Genomic DNA, 26,418 nt, shown 5'->3' with positions numbered 1-26,418 from the left:
ACTACACCTGAACAAAGGCATGCATCTCACTCTTACCACAGAAAGTAGTTTCAATGACAAATATCAAAACACTGCATAGACAAGAGCAACAGTACTTAACTGCCACTGTCAAATTGTGTCCCAGTACCTGTGTACATCAAGTGCAGAAATGATGCCACCAACTGGATGGACAAAATCTGACCAGTCGTGATGAACAGATAAAATGGTGTAGGAGAACAGATTAATCACACTGTCACCAAAATTACTCACAGAAATTGTATAGCTGCTTGCACTTTATCCCTTGAACAGCCTCTGCTCAACCTAAAAGTAGGTTCTGTTGCATTGATATGAGGTAAGAATATAAATTTGCAGGTTCAGAAATTACAGCAAGCTGTATACCTTTGTTCTGAAGTATTACAATGAAACATTTAATGTTTTCCCTAGAAGTATTAAGTATTATTTCAACCTGTCTGGAAGGCATAACCTACAATGTTTACAGAGCACAAAACTTCTTTCACATGCCATGGATTTATAACCTTTCTAGGTTACAACATTGACCTGAAGCAAAGAAAATTGTAGTAAAATACCTCTAAGTATAATAATTTTGTCATCTGCTTTGTCTATATAAAATTACTATATTGTCAATTCATAGTATTTGACACTTAGAATTTCAAACTACCATGCAATTTCCTGAGCATATACACACACAAACTTGCTGCAAGATTGCAGAGCAAGGCAAATTTAGAAAGTTACTTGCTGAGCTGAAGGTTGACTTTCATTTTATCTACAACTTACAATGCAACTTATGGTTACATTCCGTTACTAGTACCAAGTTACTTGTAACAAAATTATGATATCACATTAACAAAATGCAAGTGACTATGCAACACTGAGTTATCCAACTCAGTCCCATGGAATATACCAATGTATTTTTTTTTTAAAAGATAAACCATCCGTAGCTTTCCTGCAATCTTAACTACAACACAACTGAAATACATATCTTCTGAAAATTCATTTGTACATACCCTGAATATTTACAAGGCCTTAGTATAAATATTTGAGAGCAGTTCTATGATTTTCAAGGCCTTAGTATAAATATTTGAGAGCAGTTCTATGGTAAAGGTAAAAAGTGCACATAGAACTGCAATATTGTAGACTTATATTGGTTACTAACAGCCAGAGGAATAGACTGTGCTTAGCAAGCAAAATAGATACACACTAATAGCTGAAAATAATTCCAAGCATCGAGTATGAGCAGCTAGCTAACATTTCTCAAGGAAAAGGTGTTGATCAAAAGAAAATTCACCATAATCGTTTATGTCCACTGAACAAAATTAAAACTACTCACAAAATGTACAATATAAACCCGCTTATCCAAGATCCAATTATCCAAGGTTGTGTGCTAACCGAGGCAGTTGTTTCATCGATGAAATTAATTGAATTAATGTCAAAATTTGTAACAATATGCTCCAAATTCCTGCAAAGTAGTGCTACACCTTCATTGTAAACTAAAGGCCACACGCAACATGCTTCAGATGGAAGTCATTCATGGATCTTTGTGCTTAGTTTTGCCAATTTTTGACTTTGTTTGCCTGGTTACTAGGTCTTTCTCTTAAATACTGTATATACAATTCCATTTTTATAGGATAAGTTGAATTAATTGAATATTTGCAATACATCATTAGTAATAATTTTGTAATTTCTAATCTATATGTTCTGTCGTACTGTTTTTTTTTTTTTTTTTTTTTTGGTATCCAAGGTACACTGTCCCAATTACCTCAGGTAAACGGGTTTGTACTGTGTTGTTTTGAAACAGGTTTAGAAGACCACAGTTTTGTAGAACAATACATATGAAACAGAACATTTAAAATTAGGGTAAATGTCTTAATGTGAAAAGAAAGTAAACATTTTAAGTAGATTTTATTGCACATCTTTTTTACTTAAAAAAATGTAAAGCCTCGTTGTAAATTTTGTCCATTTCTTACGTATCAAACTGCCCTTGTATTTTGCTTTCAATTTAATTGTATGGATTAAAGAATACTGCCTGTAGTACGGAGTAATCAGTGTACATAAAGCTATCGTTAAAGACACTGCAGACTTTAAGAGCATTTCAGTATATGCTTTGCTTACACATTCAAATCTGGGTTTAACCCCATAACCTTGTCATGTCATTCAAAATACTGTTTTTGCTGTTTTTGTGACCTGATGAGTTCATTGTTAATATAACTACTCCATCAACATGTTCTTACCTTTTTTTCTCCCCATTTCTTTTTAAGGCAAATGGTATGAAACGCAAAATTCTCCTTTCAAAGAAAAGAGAAAAAAGCTAGGATAGCCCATTAATTCTACAACCATACCTTAACGATATTAAAATCTAATAATGAACATTGATTATCTTGTTTCTTACTCACAAAAAACATATATATATTTATAAAAATTGATCTCTGTTCTTTCAAAAAATGTCTCTATGTTGGCACAATGGAATCCTACAGCAATTAGATTCAGATGAAACAATTGTAAAAGTTCAAGCTTGATTGAATTTCAAGCTTGAAACTCAATGATTTTGGTGGCTAAGTTGATCTTGATTTCTTTTATTAAACAGCTGAGTCCTTGCCAACAAAACTTGTCCTGGATATTGATTTCTTCATATCGAAATCAACAGACGTTTCCCTCTTGACACTGCAAAGAAAATTTTAAGAAGTTTGTTAAATGTTGACAGTGATGATAAAAATTACAACGAATTACACCTTTCTCAGTATTGTATTTCAACAGCAAATAAAATTGCATCAATCACATGCTTATTTCATTTTCATTACTTACATTACCTCACTGGATCATTTCTAATGGTTTGAGAATGGACGTCCTCAATAAACAACTCCCAAGAGACTTTCCTTTGTTTTGCTGCTATAGATCATTCCTTGTTAAGGAAACAGTGTTGCTCTTATGGACCTACAAGGAGTGAACACACCCCTTCTTAGACACTCATAATTCCTTGTGATTAAGGCATCTTTTGCCGGTGCGTTATTTAAGTAATGACTGAAGCTTTTCTATGTTATAAATACATTCCCAGTGAGGAAGCACAATGGCAAGAACAGCCATCGCTTTGTTACCTTTCTTCATTGTTGTTGTAGAAAATTGCTCTTTTTATGTGATGCGTATGTTTTTTAGTCGTTATAACAGTGCGTACTAGTCTTGTGTTGAGTGAGTGTTATGTGCTTAACTAGCCTACATGGGCAATGTCTTTCTTTAACATTATTACAGTGATTTATTTATGCTCTGGTGCCACCTCATCTGTTTGAAGTGCGCGTGCTACACGGCGAGTCTTCGGGAACACGATGCATTTCCCAGCCAGCACGCTGACGAGACTGTGACATCAGCCCGCCTGCGATAGAGTCAGGCAGACTGTTAGGAGCTGTCGAACGACTATCCTACACCATAAGTCAGGCACGGAGGTCACAGCTGTTGAAAATGTGCACCGAACTGGTGGACTAACGCTAGCCGGGAGGTTTCGCCTCAGGTTAGGCTCCCTAGCCTCGTCCTATCTGCTTTACATGGCTCTATCACTTGACACATTTTCTACTGACATCAGTCGTATTAAGTTTGTAATCTTATATAGCCTTCTGCTAGAACTCTTCTCATGATCAACGTAGGCAGTCTATTATAGGGATATTGATTTGCATAGTGTTCTGGCAACAAGAAACTTCTTGTATATTTAGGTTAGATATGTATATATGTATCATTTTTCCAAGGCATCCTCAAGCTTATTCAGATTATGGATTTAATGTACATTCAGCAAAAGAAGCAACTTAGAGAAACTTTTATTTTGTACAGAGTAAAAAAGCTTCAACAATAAATTACTTGTGTTGTGCAAATCTGATTCTTTGTATGCAGCAATTTACTCTATGGATGAAGCTGAGGAAGAAACAAAGTAAACTGAGCTTAATTTGCAGCTTATTTTCTTCCCCCTTTTACTTGAACTTAAAAAATTGAGTTTCACAAATTTATGTTCCTCTGTTTTCCCGTTATCCCGTGAACATCAAAATGAGCCCCTCTACCCCTCCCCCCACCCACCACCATCCTACAGAATTCATTAATATAATTTTCAGCTTAGTATCTTCTTCATTTTGTCTTTAACTTAAACACTGAATTTCACCGGGCGAGTTGACCGTGTAGTTAGGGGCGCGCAGCTGTGAGCTTGCATCCGGGAGATAGTGGGTTCGAACCCCACTGCTGGCAGCCCTGAAGATGGTTTTCCGTGGTTTCCCATTTTCACACCAGGCAAATGCTGGGGCTGTGCCTTAATTAAGGCTACGGCTGCTTCCTTCCAACCTAGACCTTTCCTCTCCCATCGTCGCCATAAGACCTATCTGTGTCGGTGTGACGTAAAGCAGATAGTAAAAAAAAATTAAATAAATAAATACAGAGTTTCACCAATGGATGAAGCAGTATCAGAAAATAACTAGTACTGGAAAGGTCTGACCTTGTGTGATACAGTGGGAAGCGCGTCACTCGCCTCAGGCTTCTCAGTTGCAGGGGAGCAGCTGAGGAAGGAGGCCGTGTTTGCTGTACCCAACATAGATGTCAAGTTGCAGCAGCGCACTTCAATTCGATTTTGTGTTCTCCTGGACAAAACCCCAACACAAACAGTGGAAATGTTGCAGCAAGCTTACAGAGAGGAAGTCATGGGAAAGACGCAAGTTTTTGAGTGGCGCAGATGCTTTAAGGAGGGTAAAACTGATCTGCAGGATAATCCACACCCCGGAAGGCCCTGAACTTCAAAAACCGACATCAATGTGAACACAATTGATGTCATGTTGCAGGAAGACCGCCGTTTAACCATTGAAAAGAAAAATTGGAAAGAAAAAAGACCAAACTTTACTCAAACAGGAGGGATCCTGCACCAGAACAACGCAGCTGCGCATCGGCCAATCAAGATATAAAAACGGAATTGGGCATTGAAGTGATGCCACATCCACCTTATTCACCAGACCTAGCACTATGCAATCTCTACCTATTTCCTGCAGTGAAAAAGGAACTTCAGGGTCGTCATTTTCAAATTGATCAAGAAGTAAAGAATGCAATTTCGGATATACTCAACAGACTATCAAGAAAGGGCTTCAGGGAGTGTTTTGAACAGTGGACTGAGCGCTGAAACCATTGTATTGTGTCTGAGGGAGAATACTTTGAAAGTCTGTAAGTGAATTTGAATAAAGGTAGCCAGTATTTTGCCATAATAAAATAATTCCAGTTAATTTTTGACACCCTCTCATACGTGCCACCGCTTTCCCGTCACCCTGTGAATACCAAAATGATCCCCTCTAAACGCCCAGTAAAATTAATTTTCAGCTTAGTTTCTTCCCCCTTTCATTTTAAATACTGAATTTCACAAATTTACGTGCAATCTTTTTCCAGTGATGCTACTGAGCACAGCTGTTCGATATGGCAACCCTATTGTATAAGAGCAATACTGTTTTCTTAACAGACCTATAGTCTAACATTGCGATGACATATGGAAGGCTTTTGATGATGCAAGGATGGGAAAGACTACGATTAGGAAGGACTGTGGTTATGACTTTTAGTTAATGGTGGCCCCCGCATTTGCCTGGTGTGCAAATGGGACATCACAGAAAACTATCTCCATGGCTGCCGACAATGGAGTTGTCTTATGTTCTTTACCAATATTGCAGTTATAAAGGCATATATGCATGATGTAAGTGGTACTATTCTTCTTCTCGTTTAGTATAGACCAACTAAGGACCACGATATTAAACTACTGTGTTTGGGGTGTGTTTTGATGTTTGCCCAGTGACTGCGCATCCTCGCTGTGTTGTTCTTTCCTCTCCTTTGTTCAGAGGGTAACTGTCTTCCTTCTTGGCAGTTTGTCCTTGAACCTCTTTTGTTTAAGCATCCTCCAGAAAGATGTCTGGTCTTTTAAGTCTCTTTCTGTTCCTCCCAGTTCCTTCCTTTGTTTACTTCCATCAATCATTGTTAGTTGGTCTTCCCCTTTTGCCAGTAAACAAGAAGCTGGTTGGTCAGTCTGGCATGATGCATCCTGGCCACATCTGTGATTTTTTCACAGTATTTCTAGAGCTCTTGGTCGGGTCAACTTTTGTATTCATTCCCTTCGTTGACTAGTCCTAATATCTTCCTCAATATTTTTCTCTCCTGGATTTCGTGCTGTCTGCGAGTCCCTTCCTGTTGAATATTAGATATTCTGAAGCATATAAGACTTCAGGCGGAATGACTGTCTGGTAGTGCTTCATTTTAGTGTTTTGGGAGAGACACTTTTTATTGTAGGTGTTCTTGGTCAGTTGGTATGCCAGTTCTAGGTTATTACCTCGAGTTTATAATGCTACTCCTTTGGAGAGATTGGGTTCCAGCCAAGTACTTCAACCTGTTGGTTTTCTTGATCGTTCCTCACTCCAGATGCAGTGTACAAGGAAATTCACTGATGTTTGTGATGTATTGTAGTTGTACTGCATTATTTGTTATACATTCCCCCACCAAGCCTGTGCTGCTCAGGTGCTCTTATCCGAGAATTCAGTAATAATTATGTCAAACCTAGTACTTTCATCTTTCCTATCTGACCTTGTTCTCTTGATCTCTTCATGATCCTTCCCTTTCTTTTACCAGTAACCTAGTTCTTTGGAGGGTCTGACCTCTCCCTCTTTTTTATCTGATTAGTATTAAAAGAGGATGGTTGCCTTGATGTGCTGCGACTGTGGGTTAATTAAGCCACGGCTGCTTCCTTCCCACTCGTAGCTCTTTCCTATCCCATTGTCACCGTAAGACTTGTGTGTGTCGGTGCGACATAAAGCAAGTTGCATAAAATGAATTTCATTATAAAGCCCTATTATTACAGACCATCCACTTCATGTCCGTATCAATAAAGTAATTCAATCAATAAATGAAAAAAGGTTCCACCTAATCGATACTTTCTCTTTTTTATTTAGCCTTGGGCTATTTATAAAAACATTAATAATCACAGAACATGTTTCGATTGCTTAGCAATCATCATCAGCTGTTTTACATGTAGCTTAGGTAAAAATAGCATAAAATCGATATCATGATTTACAATAAAACATTAAAACAGGTGTTAGTAGATGTTGTATAGGTGGAAGAGGGGGAGGGGGAGGGGGAGAGTGCATTGAGGGTGGTTGTTAGTTGGACAATAAACTTATTAAAAACACTTATTGGGTTAAAATGTCTTAGGTTCACTATAAGTCTTGAGAGCTTTTCAATAAAATCACTTGCTGCTGAAGACATGTAGATTTTTGGTAAAATGCTCCTGTTGAATTGATTATAAAGAGTTTATGTCTTCTTAAAACGGTTGATATCGATTTTATGCTATTTTTACCTAAGCTACATGTAAAACAGCTGATGATGATTGCTAAGCAATCGAAACATGTTCTGTGATTATTAAGGTTTTTAATAAATAGCCCAAGGCTAAATAAAAAAGAGAAAGTATCGATTTGGTGGAACCTTTCTTCATTTATTAATTGGAAAGCCCGTATTGTTATACGTATACTTTAAAGGTATGGTCAAATGTTCCACCTTTACAATACTAAAAGTTTTATTATTTAATTATTTAAATAACATTTTTTTAAAATATAATGGAACATGTTTCATCTATCTTGTTGAGATCATCAGCCGAAAAGTTTTAAGATCAAGCACAAAGGACAAGGACAAAAAAGCACATTAAAATAATTCGGACTGCCGAATGTGTCAGTTAAAATGGTGAAGAATGTGCTGGAATGTTCTGAGCATAACACTTGAATACTGTTAAAAGTGAAATTAAAAAATTGTACACATGAGATGATTCAATAAAATAGGTATTTAAGTCCTTCTTGACTTGATGGGGCTGTATTGACATACAGTAATCCAATGTGTCAGTAAAAACTTGATGATAAGGAGCACAATGTTTAGTTACAGTAGAATAAAGACGATCAATAAACATGTGATAAACATGAGTGAGGATTCCGGTAAAAAGATATTGAGATCGTCTTATTGGCGTGATGATGTTGACAATTCTTGTTAAGAAATTAGGCGGAATATCTGATTGTAATATCGTATGTAGAATGTGCAGTGGAGGGCCGTTCTCTCCTACCCAAGAATGACTAGCTCAGCGTGGTATGAATGTTTCCACGTAATTTTTTAACAAGAATTGTCAACATCATCACGCCAATAAGACAATCTCAATATCTTTTTACTGGAATCCTCACTCATGTTTATCACATGTTTATCAATCGTCTATTCTACTGGAACTGAACATTGTGCTCCTTATCATCAAGTTTTTACCAACATATCGGATTACTGTATGTCAATGCAGCACCATGAAGTCAAGAAGGACTCTAATACCTATTTTATTGAATCATCTCATGTGCACACTTTTTAATTTCACTTTTAACAGTATTCAAGTGTTATGCTCAGAACATTCCAGCACATTCTTCACCATTTTAACTGACGCATTCGGCAGTCCGAATTATTTTAATGTGCTTTTTTGTCCTTGTCCTTTGTGCTTGATCTTAAAACTTTTCGGCTGATGATGTCTACAAGATAGATGAAACATGTTCTGTTATATTTTTTTAAAATGTTATTTAAATAATTAAATAATAAAAGTCTTAGTATTGTAAAGGTGGAACATTCAACCATACCTTTAAAATAAAGCAAGTTGTGAGAAAATAAAAAGCTTTCCTCTTTTATGTACGACACAACTCTCCAGATTATATGTCATGATGAATAGGAAATAACTTTTAAACGTGGTCTGTTAGCCCTCTGAGGAACTCCATACTATGTTCCATACTTGATGAAAGAAGTTTGTTAATTTTTGCACCCTGCTCAGCACTTCATTCTTGGCACTTCCGTACTTTTGATATTGTACTCCGTAGATATTTAAAGGTATTCACACATTCAATCTTCTCTCCCTCAAGGGTGAGGTTACAAGATGTATTTGTCCTGATAACTTTCATTACCACTATTCTGCTCTTGCTCACAGTTATTTATTTAAACTTGGTGCTTCTCAAATGGGAACATCATCAGCTAAAACAAATACACCCGAGATCTTCATTATGTATTAATCCGAGTTTCTTTATAATAGTATTCATCAGTGTAATGAAGAGCAATAGGGAAAGAGAACTCCCTTGTTGGATACCTCCTCTTGTTTAAAACCACTGAGATCTTCCGTCTCCTACTTGCACACTACTTTCACAACTATTATACAACATCTGAACATTTTAAATTAGTGTTCCTGGGATGTTATGTTTTTCTAAACATTCCCATATTTTTCGTTTCCTCACACTGTTACATGCTTTTTCCAAATCTTTTCCATTAACTGCCTGAGTGAAAAAATTAGGTATATGGTTTCTCTATTCCTTCTAAATCCATGTTGGTTCCTCTTCAAATTGGTCTTCCATTATTTCTCTCAAACTCTTCTCTATAATTCTCTCCATTATCTTAAGGATGTGTAACAAAAGGGTGATGCATCTATAATCCCTCTGTGGGTGGGAGCGGTAGAATAACACCCATGGTATACCCCACCTGTCGTAAGAGGCAACTAAGAGGGGTCCAGGGCTTTTAACTTTGGAGCATGGGTTGGCGACCACATGGCCCTCAGCTGAGTCCTGGCATTGCTCCCACTTACTTGTGTCAGGCTCTTCACTTTCATCTATCCTATCCAACCTCCCTTGGTCAACTCTTGTTCTTTTCCGACCCTGACTACGTGGGGAGTCTCATTTTCACACCCTTTGTGGCCCTTAATTTCTTTGGCTGATACCTTCATTTTTCGAAGTGTCGGATCCCTTCCATTTTTTCCTCTCTGATTAGTGTTATATAGGGGATGGTTGCCTAGTTGTACTTCCTCTTAAAACAATAATCACCACCACCACCACTGATGCATCTATAATTGGTGCATTTCCCTCTTCTTCACTTTTTGAACAATGGTATTATAGTTCCTTTTTCCAGTCACCTGGCAACTTGTTCTCTTTCTTATAACTCCCACTGTTCGATGTAGCCACTGTATTTCAAGGATTCCAGCTGCCTTAATCATATCTGCTGACTTCCCACTTTTCATTTCCTTCAAGGCAATTTCTGTCTCTATCCAAGTAACTTGAAGTTGTTCCATTTGTAATTTATTAGTAACTTTGGTAGCCTGTTCTTGTTCATACTCCCCATTGAATATATTTTCAAAATAACGCTTCATCTCTTTTTTGATTCCTACCGTGTCTCTGATAACGATCCCATCCTCTGTTTCAATAGCTTTGATGTCTTCCTTGTCTACTTTTTTTATTTTTCATCAACCTGTATAGCATGTTCTGATATCCTTTACTATCTTCCTCAATTCTTTGTGTGAACAGTTTCCAGCTCTTCTCCTTTTCTTCTTTCACTACTCTTTTTTGCCTGGCATTTCTTATTCCAGTCTTCCTATTTTATTTACTGAGCGAGTTGCTGCGCAGTTAGGGGCACGCACCTGTGAGCCTGCATTCGGTAGATAGTGGGTTTGAATCCCATTGTCGGCAGCCCTGAAGATAGTTTCCCCGTGGTTTCCCATTTTCACACCAGGCCACTTCCTTCCCACTCCTAGTCCTTTCCTATCCCATCATCACCATAAGACCTATCTGCATCGGTGCGACGTAAAGCAACTTGTAAAAAAATACTACTTTTTAAATTGTCATTTGGTACAATTCCCTGAGGCTGATTATATTTTTCAACATATTTAGTTTTTCTTAGCCATGTTTCTTTCCAAGTGAGTGTTAAAATTAAACATTAGTCAAGCAAACAAAATGTAAGTTATTCACTGGATTAATTCTTCTATAGCCTTTGTTAATTGTTTTTTTTTTTTTTTTTTTTTTAATGCTCCCTTTAAGATATATAAGCTACAGATTGGTCCACAAGCAAATATCAATACTTTGAAAGACTGTTATCATGGATCATTCTAAATAGATTCATGCACATGTCTGTTCCAGTCTAAGCCATTTCCAAGATACAGCTGTTTGAATGCACAAAATTTTGAATCTGGATGGTAATATTCCTTTTTGTTTTTTATGCTGATTAAGATAGCTGATAATGACATTCTGGAAGTGATATTATTTGATGTTCAATACAGAATTGTCCCTCTTGCCAATGAACCTGAGTACTGTGATTATGTACTTGTAAGAGTCACAAAATGAGCTGATGTTCAGAACTTCTGAAAATGTATTTGTAAAAACCAGGTCACTTGAACAAAACATCAGAAACTATGTTGTTTCTTATCAGTCAATTTGAAATTGGACATTCAAACAGCAATAGCTCATGAACAGCTTTTCAAACTATGAAGCATACTTGGTTCTAAATATGAAAAAGAATGCAATTATAATAAACACAATACATAACACATGCTAGTTGTTACAAAGCATGCCATGCAGGATTTAGGCCTAGATACTACTCTCAAATGAATGGAAAACAATTGCTCTTAAATTTCAATCATCAAGTAGAGCCTCCATGGCTCAGACGGCAGCACGTCGGCCTCTCACCGCTGGATACCATGGTTCAAATCCCGGTCACTCCATGTGAGATTTGTGCTGGACAAAGCGGAGGCAGGACAGGTTTTCTCCGGGTACTCCGGTTTTCCCTGTCATCTTTCATTGCAGCAACACTCTCCATTCTCATTTCATAGCATTTATCACCCATTAATATCACCTTGGGAGTGGCGACCCTGTTGTAACAATAGCCTATATGGTTCATTCATTACATCCCTGACCCAGTCAAAGACTGGAAAACAGGTTGTAAGTTTTTTTTTTTTTTTTTTTCAATCAACAAGATACAGTATTTATCAAGAACTTTCAGGACTATGTGTATGATGGATTTCTTGCACACATATATTAGTAATGAATAATCAGGAAAGCATCTACTTCTTTATATTGCCATGTCTATCTTTCAACGTTTATTCTTGGATCGGTTTATCAAGCCACTATTCCATATTTTATTGACAACTATTCTATCCACATGTCTGTTAGAGCCTGTTGATCACAAGCAAGGTACTTCTTCACACACTTCCAATCCATGACATTTCTTCAGATACTCAGCAATAGTTCTCCTGACCTTGTGCTGTCCTTAAGCAGTTCCAAGAACGTGAGGGGACTTGTTGCAACAGCAGCAACAGATTTCTTGACTCCTGCCCAGGATACTGCAGACTGTGATGGTACTAAAGTTCAATTTATAGCATTGGTCGACTGCCGAGACAAAAGGCCTTTCTTGGTCGATATCGAGGAATTTGATTTTGGCCATTCGAAGAAATGTAACACACCTCTACTACGGTGCTGCCGCAAACTGTTGAACGCATGGTATGTTTCTACAGGTATTTATTTAGTGTATTGCATACATGGACAATAAATATAAAACAAAATTAGAATGGTAAATAATCAACGAGAGACATGATTAACTTATGTACACATTAGTTCACAACTTCACATCTAGTCGATTGAGTCACTGGATCAACAGGGCTGGAACATCTACTAAATCATGCATATTCTAATACTTACTCACTGATTTTAAACATGCGTGTGGTGTTTCTCTTGTGTTTGACTTATTTTACATCATCCAAAGAACATTATTGAGAAGTGAACCCGGGTCTGGTATTTTTTCCAATTACAGTACTTGTCTCAGGCACGTCCATTTCAGCTTTTTTCTTGTCTTGTGAAAGACCTCGTGAGATCTAGAGATTTTTTTATTTTTATTTTCCAGTCATGTATGGTCTCCTGTTTTCTTTAGCCAGTACTTTGATTCTTGCTTATATGGCTTGACTTAATTGTATTAAGTACGGTACTAAGTAACTTAGTGTTTTACACCTTTAAAAAAGAATGATCACAAGCACTACCACCAGAAAACAGTGACATGATAATGCAACATTTTCCAGATCTTATGATATTTGTTCTGTATTTTCATCTGAGGAAGCTTTCCTTAATCAAGGTAAAGGAATAAAATACATTTGCAAGAAAACATGTAGTGCAATTGAACAAGCATGATGTATCCACATCCTTTAAGATTATTATAACTGTCAAACAAAGACAAAATGCAAGAAATATATATCAAGCTATAATACAAGGAAAGAATGTGAGGGGACTTGTTGCAACAGCAGTAATAGATTTCTTGACTCCTGCCCAGGATACTGCAGACTGCGATGGCATTGAAGTTCAATTTATACCATTAGTCGACTGCGGAGAGGAAAGGCCTTTCTTCTGTGCAGTCTACTATTCACCTGTATTTTATGCTGGTGAATAATTCTCTCAGTTCTTTCCTTATCCAGCTTGATTTCTTACTTATCATATTAGTTTGATGATTACCACAATGTTTATCTTAAGTACCTCCACCTGTGCAGACATTCCAGCAGACATAAAAAAATAGGACCAATGTATGCTTACCTCCTTATTATGGGTACTAAAGGCCTTTCATGTCTCAAAGGTTCCTTTTCTTCTCTATAAGCAAAATAAAAAGTAATTGCTTGTATTATAGCAGATATATTTCTTAAATAAAGTAAAACAAATAGACATGCAGGTAAACTATATAATTGTATAATAATAATAATAATTTAGTTTATTTATCATCATGGCTTTTAGTGTTGGGAAGGTTCGAGGATATGTTCAGCTCGTCTGGTGCAGGTATTTCTATTTGATGCCCATGAATGCTGTGCATGTCTGGATGTGGGATGGATGAGGGAAATGACCAAGTGAGTTGGCCGTGCAGTTAGGGTTTCACAGCTGTGAACTTTCTTTCTGGAGATGGTGGGTTTGAATCCCACTGTCAGGGTCATATTGTTATTTATACAGCAAAGCAAAGAAATTTAGGTGAAAACTGAACTTTTTCAACCTATTGCAATGATTGAGGAAAATCCACGTACATCACATGAAGACCCTAGAACTCCAATTTGGAAACGAACACTGTGAGGGCAGAAAAATTATAGCTAGAGTAACAGACTGATGTGGTATAGAAAAACAAGACAAACAGTTGCTCTTCTCCATCAGTAAGTTGAGTGAATGAGCCGCCGCATATGCGGAAAAATCTGTTTCCACAATTGATAGGATTACAACATTTTCTGCCTTTCACACCTGCAAATCTCCATGCATCTGTGGTAAAAAAAAAAGGAGGCAGGCCAGTCTCTTTTATGTAGATCGATATAATTCATCATCATTTTCCACCTCCAGTTTCCCGGGTGTGGTGTACAAGCGCTCGCCACTTCTTCCTGTCAAAGTATAGATATAATTACAGATACTAAATAGAAAAAGTCACAACAAGACATATAGTTGTATATGTGACGCAGCTGTAGCCTTTAGATAATAAAGGTCTAGGAAATTCGTATTGACCATATTATCGATTCAATTCAATTTTCACTTCTATCTGTTGGCAGTTCTACTTGGAACCACTGAAGCTCCCTCCTTGCCCCTCACCCCTGTAAAATGAAATGTCACTAAAAGTGGCTTGAGAGTGCCAACAGAACATGAGATAAAACTAAATGTACATATCATTAGACATTACTTAGTTTAAGAATATTATTAAAAGCATGAAGAACAATATTAATAATGAGTTAAAATCGGTGATGAACAACATTAATGACAAGTTAAAATCAATAAAATTTGAAATGTGTCCATAGGTCTCTTATAGTGCCCGTTACAGCTGATTTTCTTAAGGCAGCTGACGATGATCGATACAGATCGAAACCGGTACTGCAAGTAATGTATTTTTGAGTATAACTACATTGTACTTTTAATAAGCAGTATTGATTAGGTGGAATTATCCCCATTTTACAATCATAAACTTCATCAATACGGACATGAAAATAATAAAACTACATGGTGTCAACTCGAAATACCGGCACCAGGTCTGTCTGGAGCCACACCCCATTATTATCATCTTAAGTATAAGCATATCTGTGTATGATCGTCATGCCTTTCATATACAACATTGCAAACAAAAATGTATTGATCACTTCACACATCTTCTAAAATAATGGACATAATATATTCTGACAAAAAACAGTATGAAAATAATACATTCATGCTGTCCTTAAATTAAAAAAAGAATAAATTAATGAGTTAACGTTCTGAATGCTAAATACTGTGATATAAGTAAAGATAAATAAAGAACCATACAATTAGTAAAAGAGTGGACCTTCCAAGTTTTATCTTTCAAGGACAAGATATAAAGACTGATTTCAGAAACTTATAATCCACTCCAAGGGATCTCAAATTATCTAATTTGATGAAAGATTCTTAATTTGTTCTTCAGTGTAGATTATGTCCCTCATTTACAAGAACAATATAATTTAGTTAACTATGCCTTTGCTGGCAGGACCTAGTGTTTACAGTGCACTATGTCTTCTGGTATGGGCTAGAGCAATTTTGTTACTTTCATTGATCTGTCTCTGTCTTATCCTTGGCTTTGACAATATGAAAGTGACTGAGGTATGAGCGATGTTAGTAATGCCATTCCTTGTGCAGCCAGTCCCTGCTATGAATGGTGTGAAAACGTTGCTCATAGGGTCGGTTGGTGCATGCATTTCAGTGGGCTTGGCTGACTGATATGTAATAGCAACTTCTGGCTTGGTGAGGAAAGCAACAGGAAACTACCTCACTCCTCATTTCCCTAGTACGCCTCTTCAGTGATGCCTAGACCATCTATGACAGCTGATGGCATAGCTGTTGAGGATCCAACCAGCCTTAGGGCTGAAGACTGAACATACAACTGTTAAAAGTTTAAAATGGGGCAAATATTCTTTTTAAAAATTGTATGCCCCCTTTTTCTCAAGATGGTTTCATTCATTTGAAAATAACATTGGTTTGAATCTCTGAACAGTATAGCCTCCCAATATTATTATGAAGCGGGCTTAACCACTCAGCTAGAATGGTTGTTAATAAAAAGTATATCATAGAAGAAAGAAACTTCACATGCCTAATAATGAAAAACAATGTGAAGCAGCAGCATGCATAATAGTTTAATGTCAGTCTTTATGAGTACTGTAAAAATAAATTAATGCAAACAATCGTAATAAAGCATATTTTGTTTATGATAATCATGCCTTTCACATACAGTAATACAAACAAAAATGTATTGATCACTTCACACACCTTCTAAAATTACGGACATAATATATTCTGAGAAGAAACAGTATGAAATTAATATGTCTATGCTGTCCTTAAATTTAAAAAAACCATATCCCATGGCGCAACAGTCCCGAAGGGCCATGGCCTACCAAGCGACCGCTGCTCAGCCTGGAGGCCTGCAGATTATGAGATATCGTGTGGTCAACACAACAAATTCTCTCGGCCGTTATTCTTGGCTTCCTAGACCGGGCCCTAAAATAAAAATGAGTTAAAATTCTGAATACCAAAAATAAGTAGGCCTACTTATTCATAGAGAAGTGAAATGTGTTCAAGAATGTGAGAGGTATCTAGACCATAATTGTGCTGACCTCTCTTAAACAAATATTATACAAGTTTGCAACAATCAAGTAAATAATTTATTTATTTCTTAAAGGAACAGTATGGGTTAAAAATTTATTTTTAACTGAACATTTGAAATGAGAAGGAATTAGATTTGAAAGTGGGGTTCGAACCCTCTATTTACTGAATGCAAGTTGACAGTTACGTAACCCAAACCATGAAATCACTTCCTCAGTGAAGACTAATGTATGGTATAAAAATGAGTAAGTACATGTTTCGTTCCTTGGGAACATTACATTGCATAGGTGAAATTACAGAGCATATTTTAGCTTCTCAAAAAAAAATCATAAAAAGTACCTTATGTTTAAAAAATTATATGAATTTATAAAAGATAAAAATGATTAAAATCTGTGAGGAGGGTTGAGTGAGGTGGTGAAATGGGAAGGGAAATGGATCTACTTTGTTCTAAACTATTTTAAAATTATTTCTATTCACTTGAACAGATGTTAAAAATGTCCTAGTTGTTTACTATTAAAAAGTTTTTGACAAATATTTTTTTCTTGTTGATGTTCCATTATTATTACAAAACTGTTCCCTTCAGCTGCTCTTTTCCAGGGTGAATGTTGTCATTTGTTGTAGTTTATAAAATTGAGTCTCTTTAATTCTGTTTAATTGCGGGATCCCTGAAGCTGATTGCTGTCGTTCTGTTGTTATGAAATGATCTTCCCCAAAAATCTTGTTACTATGGAAACCTACTGTGGCCTTGAAGGGGGTCTAGCAGCAACTAATACAGCTTTCTGTCTTGTGAAATAACGATGTGTACATTCTGAAACCTGCTTCTCCTTCAGAACATCAAAAAAAAATTCAAAAACTTTTTAAATAATAAACAACTAGGACACATACACATCATAGCAAACAAAAGTGCTGGAAACCAAAAAATTTTGAACATCTGTTCAAGTGTATGGAAATAGTTTGAAAGTAGTTTAGAACAAAGTAGATCCATTTCCCTTCCCATTTAACCACCTCATTCAACCCTCCTCATAGATTTTAATCATTTTCATCTTTTGTAAATTCATATAGTTTTTTAAACATAACAAGGTACTTTTTATGATGTTTTTTGAGAAGATAATATATGTGCTTGTAATTTCACCTATGCAACATAACGTAGCTGAAGATATTCCCAAGGAATGAAACATGTACTATAAATACACAATTAATTTGTTTAAAGCAAATATAAGCATCAAAAAGGTGGGTATTTAGTTTTATTGATTTAATATATGGCTCTCAAGTCCTACCACGCCACGTGAAGATTTAGCAACACCGCCTTGTAAAGCCCATTTGAATTCATCTGCAAAGCAATCTGATTGGCTAACTTCAGCAGCTGATAAAATGACAACGGCGCGAGATATTGACATAATATTTTCAAATCACTTATCAGTATGACCAGCACTCTAACGCTCATATACTCAGAGTACATTGTTTCTGACCATGCTGTATAAGAGCCAAATGTTATTTGAGGGGAAAGGGTTAAAATCAAAACAACCTTTGTATTTAGCATATTTTATGTCTCTTAGAAGGGGCTGGCTATCGAGGCGCGCTCGATTTACCCGAAAGGACATGGATTTGATTCCCTGTTAATTCCTGTGAGACAAAATTCCACACCCTGGTATTTCATCAAATCTATAGTAATTGGACAGACTTTCTATAAATATGAATTATAGCCAGGAACTTAACCTTGGTCAGCTGGGTGAGAACCTTAAATGATAAACCTGTACATACCTATAGAATTGCTTTTGGAAAAGTGTGAGGGTTAAAACTGTACAGGAAAATATCATTGAGGATAGGAACAGTGAGAATGTGTTGTAAAAGTCAGCTACAATTTCATAACAAAACTGCCATGAACTTCTCATGCTATCTGGATACAAATCACTATTATTTCCACTGGGTTTTAAGTTCTATCTGCTGCTCATGAAATTCCACTCAACCTAAATACAACATGCTTCATGCATATGACAGGCACAGTCATTCAAAATATCCCAACCTTACACGATATATCTTCTCTTCGAATTCAGTGGAGAGTCTTCTTTGTTCTTGTCCTACATAGAGCTATGAGAGAACACAATTAGGCGTACACAAGATGCAGTATACATGCTTCAGGCTATGGTATCATATAATCTTGGCTTACATAGGCACTTTCTCTGGCAACTTCTCAGCTACGAAGACAGCACCCCCTGTGTGGGACGCGTCCTTAATGCTGCAATAGGGGAGGGGGAAGCGCCAACTGTATAGGCTTGATGAGAGAGTGACAGTACATAAAGACCTCACTTGTGGTGGGGAAAAGTGAATTCAGTGGCATTGCATGGTTTATAAGAGTTATTTCTTCAATAATCAGAGGATCATTAGATGTGACAACATGATAGATTCTACAAGAGCGTTTTAAAAAGTTTTGTCTCCTACGCGATAACTTCAACAATAGGTGAGTACTGACCTGAGCTCAGTGGCAGCTGATATACTGTGAATGTGGGATTGCTGTCAGTGTCCTAGATTTACTTAAATACAAGGGTCATAAATATATTATACCTACACGTACAAACTCCAAAGAGGAGATACAAAGAACAGTAAAAATGATCGGTTTCTTCCATAACCACATAGCCAAGTTGTTTATGGCAATACGTGTTTGGATGCGAGTACTGTCATACAGTGGGTAAAGAGTCTGAAAAGCAGCAATGCAGTCACAACAAGCCTTGAGTGACCAGCCCCACGGCAGACAGCCTGTAACAGTCGTGGATACTCAACACCAAGTTCGTGTAGATGAGGTGATTTGTGCCAACTGATGTTTCAGGTAGAAAGACATGACATCGTTACAGCAAACAGGATTTCATTTGAGAAAGTCCATCATATCATACATATTTTGTTTGGCTACAAGAAACTGTGTGTGTGATGGGTGCCACAAATGCTGACTCTTGAAATGAAACAGCAGTGGGAAATTATTTTTCAGAAACTTCTGACTCGGTGTGTGCTAGAAGATGAGGACTTCTTTCACCAGATTGTCACTGGTGATGAGTCATAGGTACACCATTATGACCCTATGATTCCTTCTTTCCTACAAAGCTGAAACAACATCTGAAGGGTTACCATTACAACTGTGACAAGAAGGTGGAGGAACTTATTCATTTATAATACTACTGTCATAATTTTCAAGGTTTCTTGAAATTAATATTGTTAACAGTAGTTTAGTTTTAGTGAACAATATCTGTCTGAACAATGGTATACCATACAAACATATACAATTTTGTTAAAAGAAGGATACAAAACCTCCGAGCATGCCTTGGTAAGATCCTTATTAACTCCTAAAAATGTAGGTAGTTGGCTTACAATAGAAATGTTCATACTGTAAGAAATTTGTGGACTCAGAGTTCTTTTAATCATTTGAATAACAATACAGAATGTCTTCATGCAATGCCACTGATGGAACTTCACTAAACACAATTTAGAAACACAAAACATACAAAATTCAAAGAACGTTACACAACATTCTATTTATATTTCTGAAAATTATGTGTAGATTCAGCACATTTTGACAGTTCCAATCCTACTTCACACATGTACAACAAACATAACAATATGAACTTCCAATGAAGTTAGTACCTGTCACCATCTACAACTAACACATTGAACCATAGGAAGGTTGATGAGGGGTATAAAACTTTGCATTCATAAAATAAAGAACCGATAGAATACTCCCAAACTTTATCCATCTACCTACCTAAATTCCAGTTAGTTAGTTAGTTAGTTACTCTGTTACTGTTAGTCTGAGAAACACAACAAATTATAATGAATCAAAGAATTTACTATAAGAATAATATAATTCAACAAGAGAGCCCATTGGGACAAAGGTTGTAATCAAGTAATCAAGATGATGACAAAGAAGTTCAGGTTCAACTCAATACCTGGAACAAGATATTAGGGGAGTGGAGTCTTCAAATAAGGAGAAGACAAAATGTAGGTCAAGGGTCCACTGCCAGACCCAGTGACAGAAGAAGAAAGTAACCAGACATATGATAGATTGTGTAGCTTCACAAATTATGTGATGTGATGATTTGAAAAGTTGAATATGCAATATTCAGTGGTTGTCAAAACAAATTATTTCAAGCCTGTTCTTTTAACTGACAGGTGGTATAGTGATTATAGCCATGACAACTATTTTTTTAGTGGCTGTAAACTTTAATAATATACTCCAGTAATAAGAATCGAGGGCTATGAAAAAAAAAAAAAAAAAAAAAAAACAACAACTATCCAGAAAGAAGTAAGACAGGCTTGCAGTGTGTCAACCTTCCTTTTCAATGTTTATATAGAATAGGAGATAAAGGAATAACAATTTGAGCAAAGGAAATCAAAAAACCCTGAGATTTGTTGATGATATTGTTATTTTATCTGAGTTGGCAGCAGATCTGGAGAAATTGCTGAATGGTATGGACACAGTCTTGGAGGAGGAGTACAAGATTTATAAAAAAAAAAAAAAAACAAAAAAAAAACAGAAGTAATGGAATACAGTCAAATAAAATCAGGAAGTAGATGCCGGGCGAGTTGGTCATGCAGTTAGAGGTGTGTAGCTGTGAGCTTGAACCCCATTGTGGGCAGCCCTGAAGATAGTTTTCTGTGGTTTCCAATTTACACACCAGGCAAATGCTGGGGCTGTACCTTAAGGCCACGGCCACTTCCTTTCCACTCTTAACCCTTTCCTATCCCATCATCGCCATAAGACCTATCTGTATCAGTGCGACATAAAGCAAACAATAATAATAATGATAATAACAGGAAGTAGATGAATACTGTTCATTGGGTACCATAATAGAATGACTGAACATGGTAGAAGTAAAGAGGACACAAAATGCAAACTAGCACAAGCAAGAAAGGATGTTTGCTCAGCTCAAACACAAATATGCCTTTTAGAAAGATGTTTTTGAAGATTTTTTTGTTTTCTTTCTTCCTGTCTTTATCTGGCTTTCTTATTTTACATTTGCCCCCATCAAGTCGGATGACCCCTCAATGAGTGCTGAAGCCCACCTTCTGGATGAAGCTGTGAAGATGAAATGAGAAGAGCTAGGATTGACCAGGAGAGAGCCTATCTGTTTGAAGAAGACAGTATATGAAGTTGTGCAAACTATGCTTGTGTCCTTTTTGTGTTTTCATTTCTGTCCTTGTTTTTTGTTTGTGTTGTTACCTCTCCCGACACTGATCTGTCAGTATTTTGTCCTATTATGTGCTCCTTTTTAAATGGCAGAAGTGAACTCTACCAACAAACTTTCAGAGGTTGTTCAGGGGTGTTGGCTAAGTATTCTGATGCAAGAAACCCAAGATCGCTGGCAACTCATTACTAATTGTGTTGCTTTATATTTTCAAAACTTGTCTACTTTTGTGTTTATTTTTCAAAACATACTACCTTTGCTTATGTTTACTCGGAACTGCACCATTTGACTACTTGCCATGGTAGTTGCTGCTGACCACTGTATTCGTATTGTCGTGATAGAGTTCAAGCCCCGTGATGCTCAGCGGTGACTACCATGGTAAGTAGTCAAATGATTCTGTGTCAAGTAAACGTATGCAAAGGTAGGGATTTAAAAAAAAAAAAAAAAAAAGGGAAAGGCAATTACTGAGTAATGAGCCACCTACGATCTAGGGTTTCTTATATCAAAATACTTGGCTAACATCCCTGAACAATTGCTGAAGGTTTCTTGGTAGAGTTTACTTCTACTCTGTATATATAACTTAAACCTTTATGTGAAAGACCTAATAAAGACAGGTTAAGAGGTCATGGAGAAGCGTAGTGAGAAGAGGAAAAAACTACAGTAGAGTTCGTAGACCTAGAGAAGGCTTATGACTGTGTACCCTGACAGAAAGTACAGAGGTGCATAAGGCAGTGAAGAGTGTCAGAAAAATACGTGTGTGCATTGCCCAAGACATGTATGCAGCTTCGTCTTCATCCAGAATCTGCATCGAGTTCCAATACTTTCAATCTTGTCATCAGTGTTCTCTCTAAAAGCTTAAGAGAACATTTCCTTGGTGCATGGTATATGTGGATGATGACATAATGTAACCCCAGTAGAGAACATCTGTGGAAACTGCAGTGCCGAGAAATGTCCAAGAACGCAGAGGCTTTAAAAATGAGCCTAAAAATCTGAATACCCATGCCTTCGAGGAATGGGTCTTGAAACTGATGAGATGGGATAAGTTGCAGATAGCAGACATCTTCAAGTGCTGAGGATCCCATGTATTTAGCGACAATAGGGTGGACTTAGAAATGACTCACAGTCCAGGCTGGCTGGTCAAACTGGAAAAAAAATTCTTGTATTCTATGTGACAGACGATTAAGTGTAAAGGCAAAGGGAAAGGCTTACAAGAGTGGGATGAAGCCTGCTATGTTATAAGGAGTGGAAACCTGGGCAATAGTCAAGTCACAATGCCAGAGATCAGATGCAGCACTGAAATGAAAATGCTGTGATGGACATGTGGGGTTTTGAGAATGAGCCATGTCAAAAATAACTGTATAAGGGGCAGTGTTGATGTGACAGAAATATCTTTAAAAAATCCAAGAGAGATACCTGCTTTGGTATGATCACATTATGCAATGGAATGACACTTAGGTGGGAAGAAGAAGTGGGAGGTGGTAGAGAGAGAGAGAGAGAGAGCTAAGAAGATGATGGATGGACTGCATGTGGGAAGATCCAAGAGACAAGCAGTGGACACAGTGCATAGTTTGGGACAGGGGCAAATGAAAATGGCTTTCCAGAAATGTTAACCCCGCATGAACAGGATATGGTGCAGAAGAAGAAGAAAAGATGAAGAAAAAGAAGAAAGATTAAGAGAAATCATGCTGTCAAATTGTGGACCCCAGCTAGTTACACCAGGTAGTGGCTTTAGTGATACATGTGTTTATGCAGAGTAATAATAAAACTCAACAGGAAGCTGACAAGGAATGCAACATGTAGCCTTGAGCTGCCAGCTGTTAATCCTCTGAATCATATTTCTTCTGCTGCTAACATGATAAAATCTTGGAGTAAATAGCTCACCTGCCGAGTTTAATGTCTGTGTCATCAGGCTTGCTTCTTGTCTTCTCACAAATGGCCATGATAATTCCACTTTTGTTGAAGCAGAAACACAGGAGGTCTATGATGATAAGCAGTACAAACAGAGATGCCACTACGATGATGACAATAGCAGCCGAGCTCAGAACAGGATCCTCAGCACGTTCAGCAGGTAAACCAGCACCTAGCAAGAATAACAGCATGCTTTTAAGTTTTGGATTAACAGAAAATTTCAATTCTTCAGGTAAAATATAATTCTAAAATACTACATATTCTCATTAATGTTATAAGAATTAATGTTAAACAGTTTTATGTTTTGATAATAAGAATTTTTTATTAAAAAATTACCATTCTACAGACTAGAGTTTGTCTCAGATGGGAAGTTGTTTCTGTTGTGGTTGCTTTTATGAAGTAAAAAATATTTTGCCTGGCACAAGTTATATCTAATTCAGTGAAATTTTCCATGCAGTGCAAAGACAACAACAGCACAGCTCGTTGGCTGGACAATTCTGAGTATCAAGGTCAGAATATTTCCCGCTTGATGCAGACCACAGATTGCATTGACAAATCAAGTCTCTTAACGTAAACAACAGGATCCAAATACATTCCTACTGTAATGTGGAATTCTCAACGACTTCTCAGTTTGAGAATGCAGACTAGGTCTGGTCAGCCAACAAACTGTGTTATATCCAAAACCAAAGCTCATTTGGTTAAAAGTTCATAAAGATACTACCACTGTGTTGTTGATGTAATTCAATGAACTTTACACTAGAATGTATGTAAGTGTTTTATAAGCTTTGGAAGCAAGATCATGCGTACAGTAAACTCCCAGTTATTCCTGTGCGAGTTACAGGCTTGCCAGATGTCCTGTATTTTACAGGAGAGTACCATATTTGTGTTAAGTGTCCTGCATCCTAAGTAGTTCCTATACAGGATGGCAGTTTCCCATATTTCACTATGTATGAGCCTCATGAGAACTTCTTCCTCTGATGCATACCAATGGCTTTATTTCTTTCAAAGAGAACAGATTTCTTCACTCTTTGGTTTGGTTTTCTCTCTGCAGTGACAGTTTGTTGGGGAACATTTAGTACCAAATTTTGTGAATATGGTTTCCTTTTGTCCGAGCATTACCTTTGCTGGCGGGACCTAGTGTTTACAGTGCACTATGTCTTCTGGTATGGGCTAGAGCAATTTTGTTTCTTTCATTGATCTGTCTCAGCTTTATCCTTGGCTTTGACAAAATGAAAGTGACTGAGGTATGAGTGATGCTAGTAATGCCATTTCTTTTGCAGCCAGTCCCTGCTATGAATGGTGTGAAAATATTGCTCATAGGGTCAGTTGGTGCATGCATTTCAGTGGACTTGGCAGACTGATATGTAATAGCAACTTCTGGCTCGGTGAGGAAAGCAACGGGAAACTACCTCACTCCTCATTTCCCTAGTACGCCTCTTCAGTGATGCCTAGGCCATCTATGACAGCTGATGGCGGAACTGTTGAGGATCCAACCAGCCTTCAGGCTGAGGACTAAACATACATACATACATACCTGCCTCATACAGGGTGTTTCTGTAACAGCGTGGAAAATTTAACAGTACATAGAGGATGCTCCACTGAACAATTTGTGGTAGGGAACCTGGGGTTTTGCGCATGAATGTGAAATAGTTAGATGTGGAAAATACGTGTTCTGTTAGCTTCATTAAATCTAAGCTCTTTGTTTCTGTACAATTGTCTTCGATGCCATGCTAAGATTTTTATGTAATTGATGAGAATGAAAAAATCTGATAACAATATTGTTCATAGGAATGAAAAATATATAAATGAATTAGCTGATACGAACAGTGAAATAAAATATAGAACTCGGGCCTCATTGATTTTCCGACTGCACATCTGTCCTGTATTTTGATTTTAGGTACCTGGTAATCATGGTGGGTTATTTGGAAAATAGATTACTTCTAAAGACAGCAGTAAATCTTGCACTATACGAGAGAGAGATTTATTAAAGAAATAAATTGTCCATCCTCCAATGAGGGTGACCATTCAGATCCAGAATACAGTCAGGTTTCATCATCATCATCATCATCATCTGCACTTTCCAGCTGTTGGCCGGGTCTGCTTAGAACATAAGCCTCTCCATCTCCTCTTGTCTTCCCACCACTTCTCCCTAGTCACTCTTGCCCAGTCCTCACCTCTTCTCTGTACACACTCTTCCACTCCTTTTATCCACCTGTCTCTTGGTCTTCCTCTTGGTTGTTTACCTGTTATCTCCATTTCGTGCATCCTCCTCAGTATCCTTTCCTCTGTCATTCTCTTCATGTGTCCATACCATCTAAGTCTAGATGCCTCTATCCTATTCTGTAGTGCCTGTAGTGGCCCTTCTTTTACTATATCTCGAACCTTCTCATTTCTCATCTTATCCAATCTTGTCACTCCTATCCTGCTTCTCAGAAATTTCATTTCACTTGTCTGTATGATATGCACGGCTCTCTGCCTCATTACCCAAGTCTCAGCTGCATATGTTTAGGTTACAATGGAGTTTAAAACATTACAAAATGGAGATTTAATTGTTAATGCTGTTATTGTCTTGTTTTTTCCAGGGTTAGTGGGGGAGGAATGTTAATTATGTTCTCAGCTATAGACAGAAATTAATGATTTGTAGCAAGTCCCTCAGTATCTGTACTACTATTTTTTTCTAATTTGCAGAATGGAACTTTCAGATTTTGTAGGAAGGTCAATGTCTGACTCAGGAGGGTGCCTCTTGCTCCGAATGGCAGGCCTCTCACAATCCACCGATCGAAAGGTATTTTATACTTTGCTGACAGGTAAGGAAAGCACGGAACATAAATATCTTGCTTTTCTAGGTTCACATCCCAAACCTGATTCGAGTACTGTATCCACTGCTATCGGTGTAGTGTCTCTGTTAAAACTGAACATTTTTCTCGTTAATC

General features: G+C 37.2%; 1 protein-coding gene across 3 annotated transcripts in view; it reads right to left on the bottom strand.

Annotated features, from left to right (window-relative positions):
• Nucleotides 1-289: 289 nt before the first annotated feature.
• The window catches only part of Fas2 (fasciclin 2), a 160,367-nt gene continuing 134,238 nt past the window's right edge, over nucleotides 290-26,418 (bottom strand). Inside the window, exons 12-15 of one of the 3 annotated variants that reach the window (XM_067155948.2) lie at nucleotides 23,459-23,657; nucleotides 18,574-18,642; nucleotides 13,374-13,427; nucleotides 290-2,658 (exon numbers count right to left, since the gene is read on the bottom strand). In XM_067155948.2, the coding sequence (XP_067012049.1) occupies nucleotides 2,574-2,658; nucleotides 13,374-13,427; nucleotides 18,574-18,642; nucleotides 23,459-23,657 (407 nt within the window). In that variant the 3' untranslated portion in view covers nucleotides 290-2,573. The remainder of the gene's footprint in view (nucleotides 2,659-13,373; nucleotides 13,428-18,573; nucleotides 18,643-23,458; nucleotides 23,658-26,418) is intronic. The other 2 variants (XM_067155949.2, XM_067155950.2) reach the window with 2 other exon arrangements.

This window comes from Anabrus simplex, chromosome 11, assembly GCF_040414725.1.
Source record: "Anabrus simplex isolate iqAnaSimp1 chromosome 11, ASM4041472v1, whole genome shotgun sequence".
In the NCBI taxonomy this organism is placed as follows: domain Eukaryota; kingdom Metazoa; phylum Arthropoda; class Insecta; order Orthoptera; family Tettigoniidae; genus Anabrus; species Anabrus simplex.
This window is presented reverse-complemented; position numbering and strand designations above follow the sequence as displayed.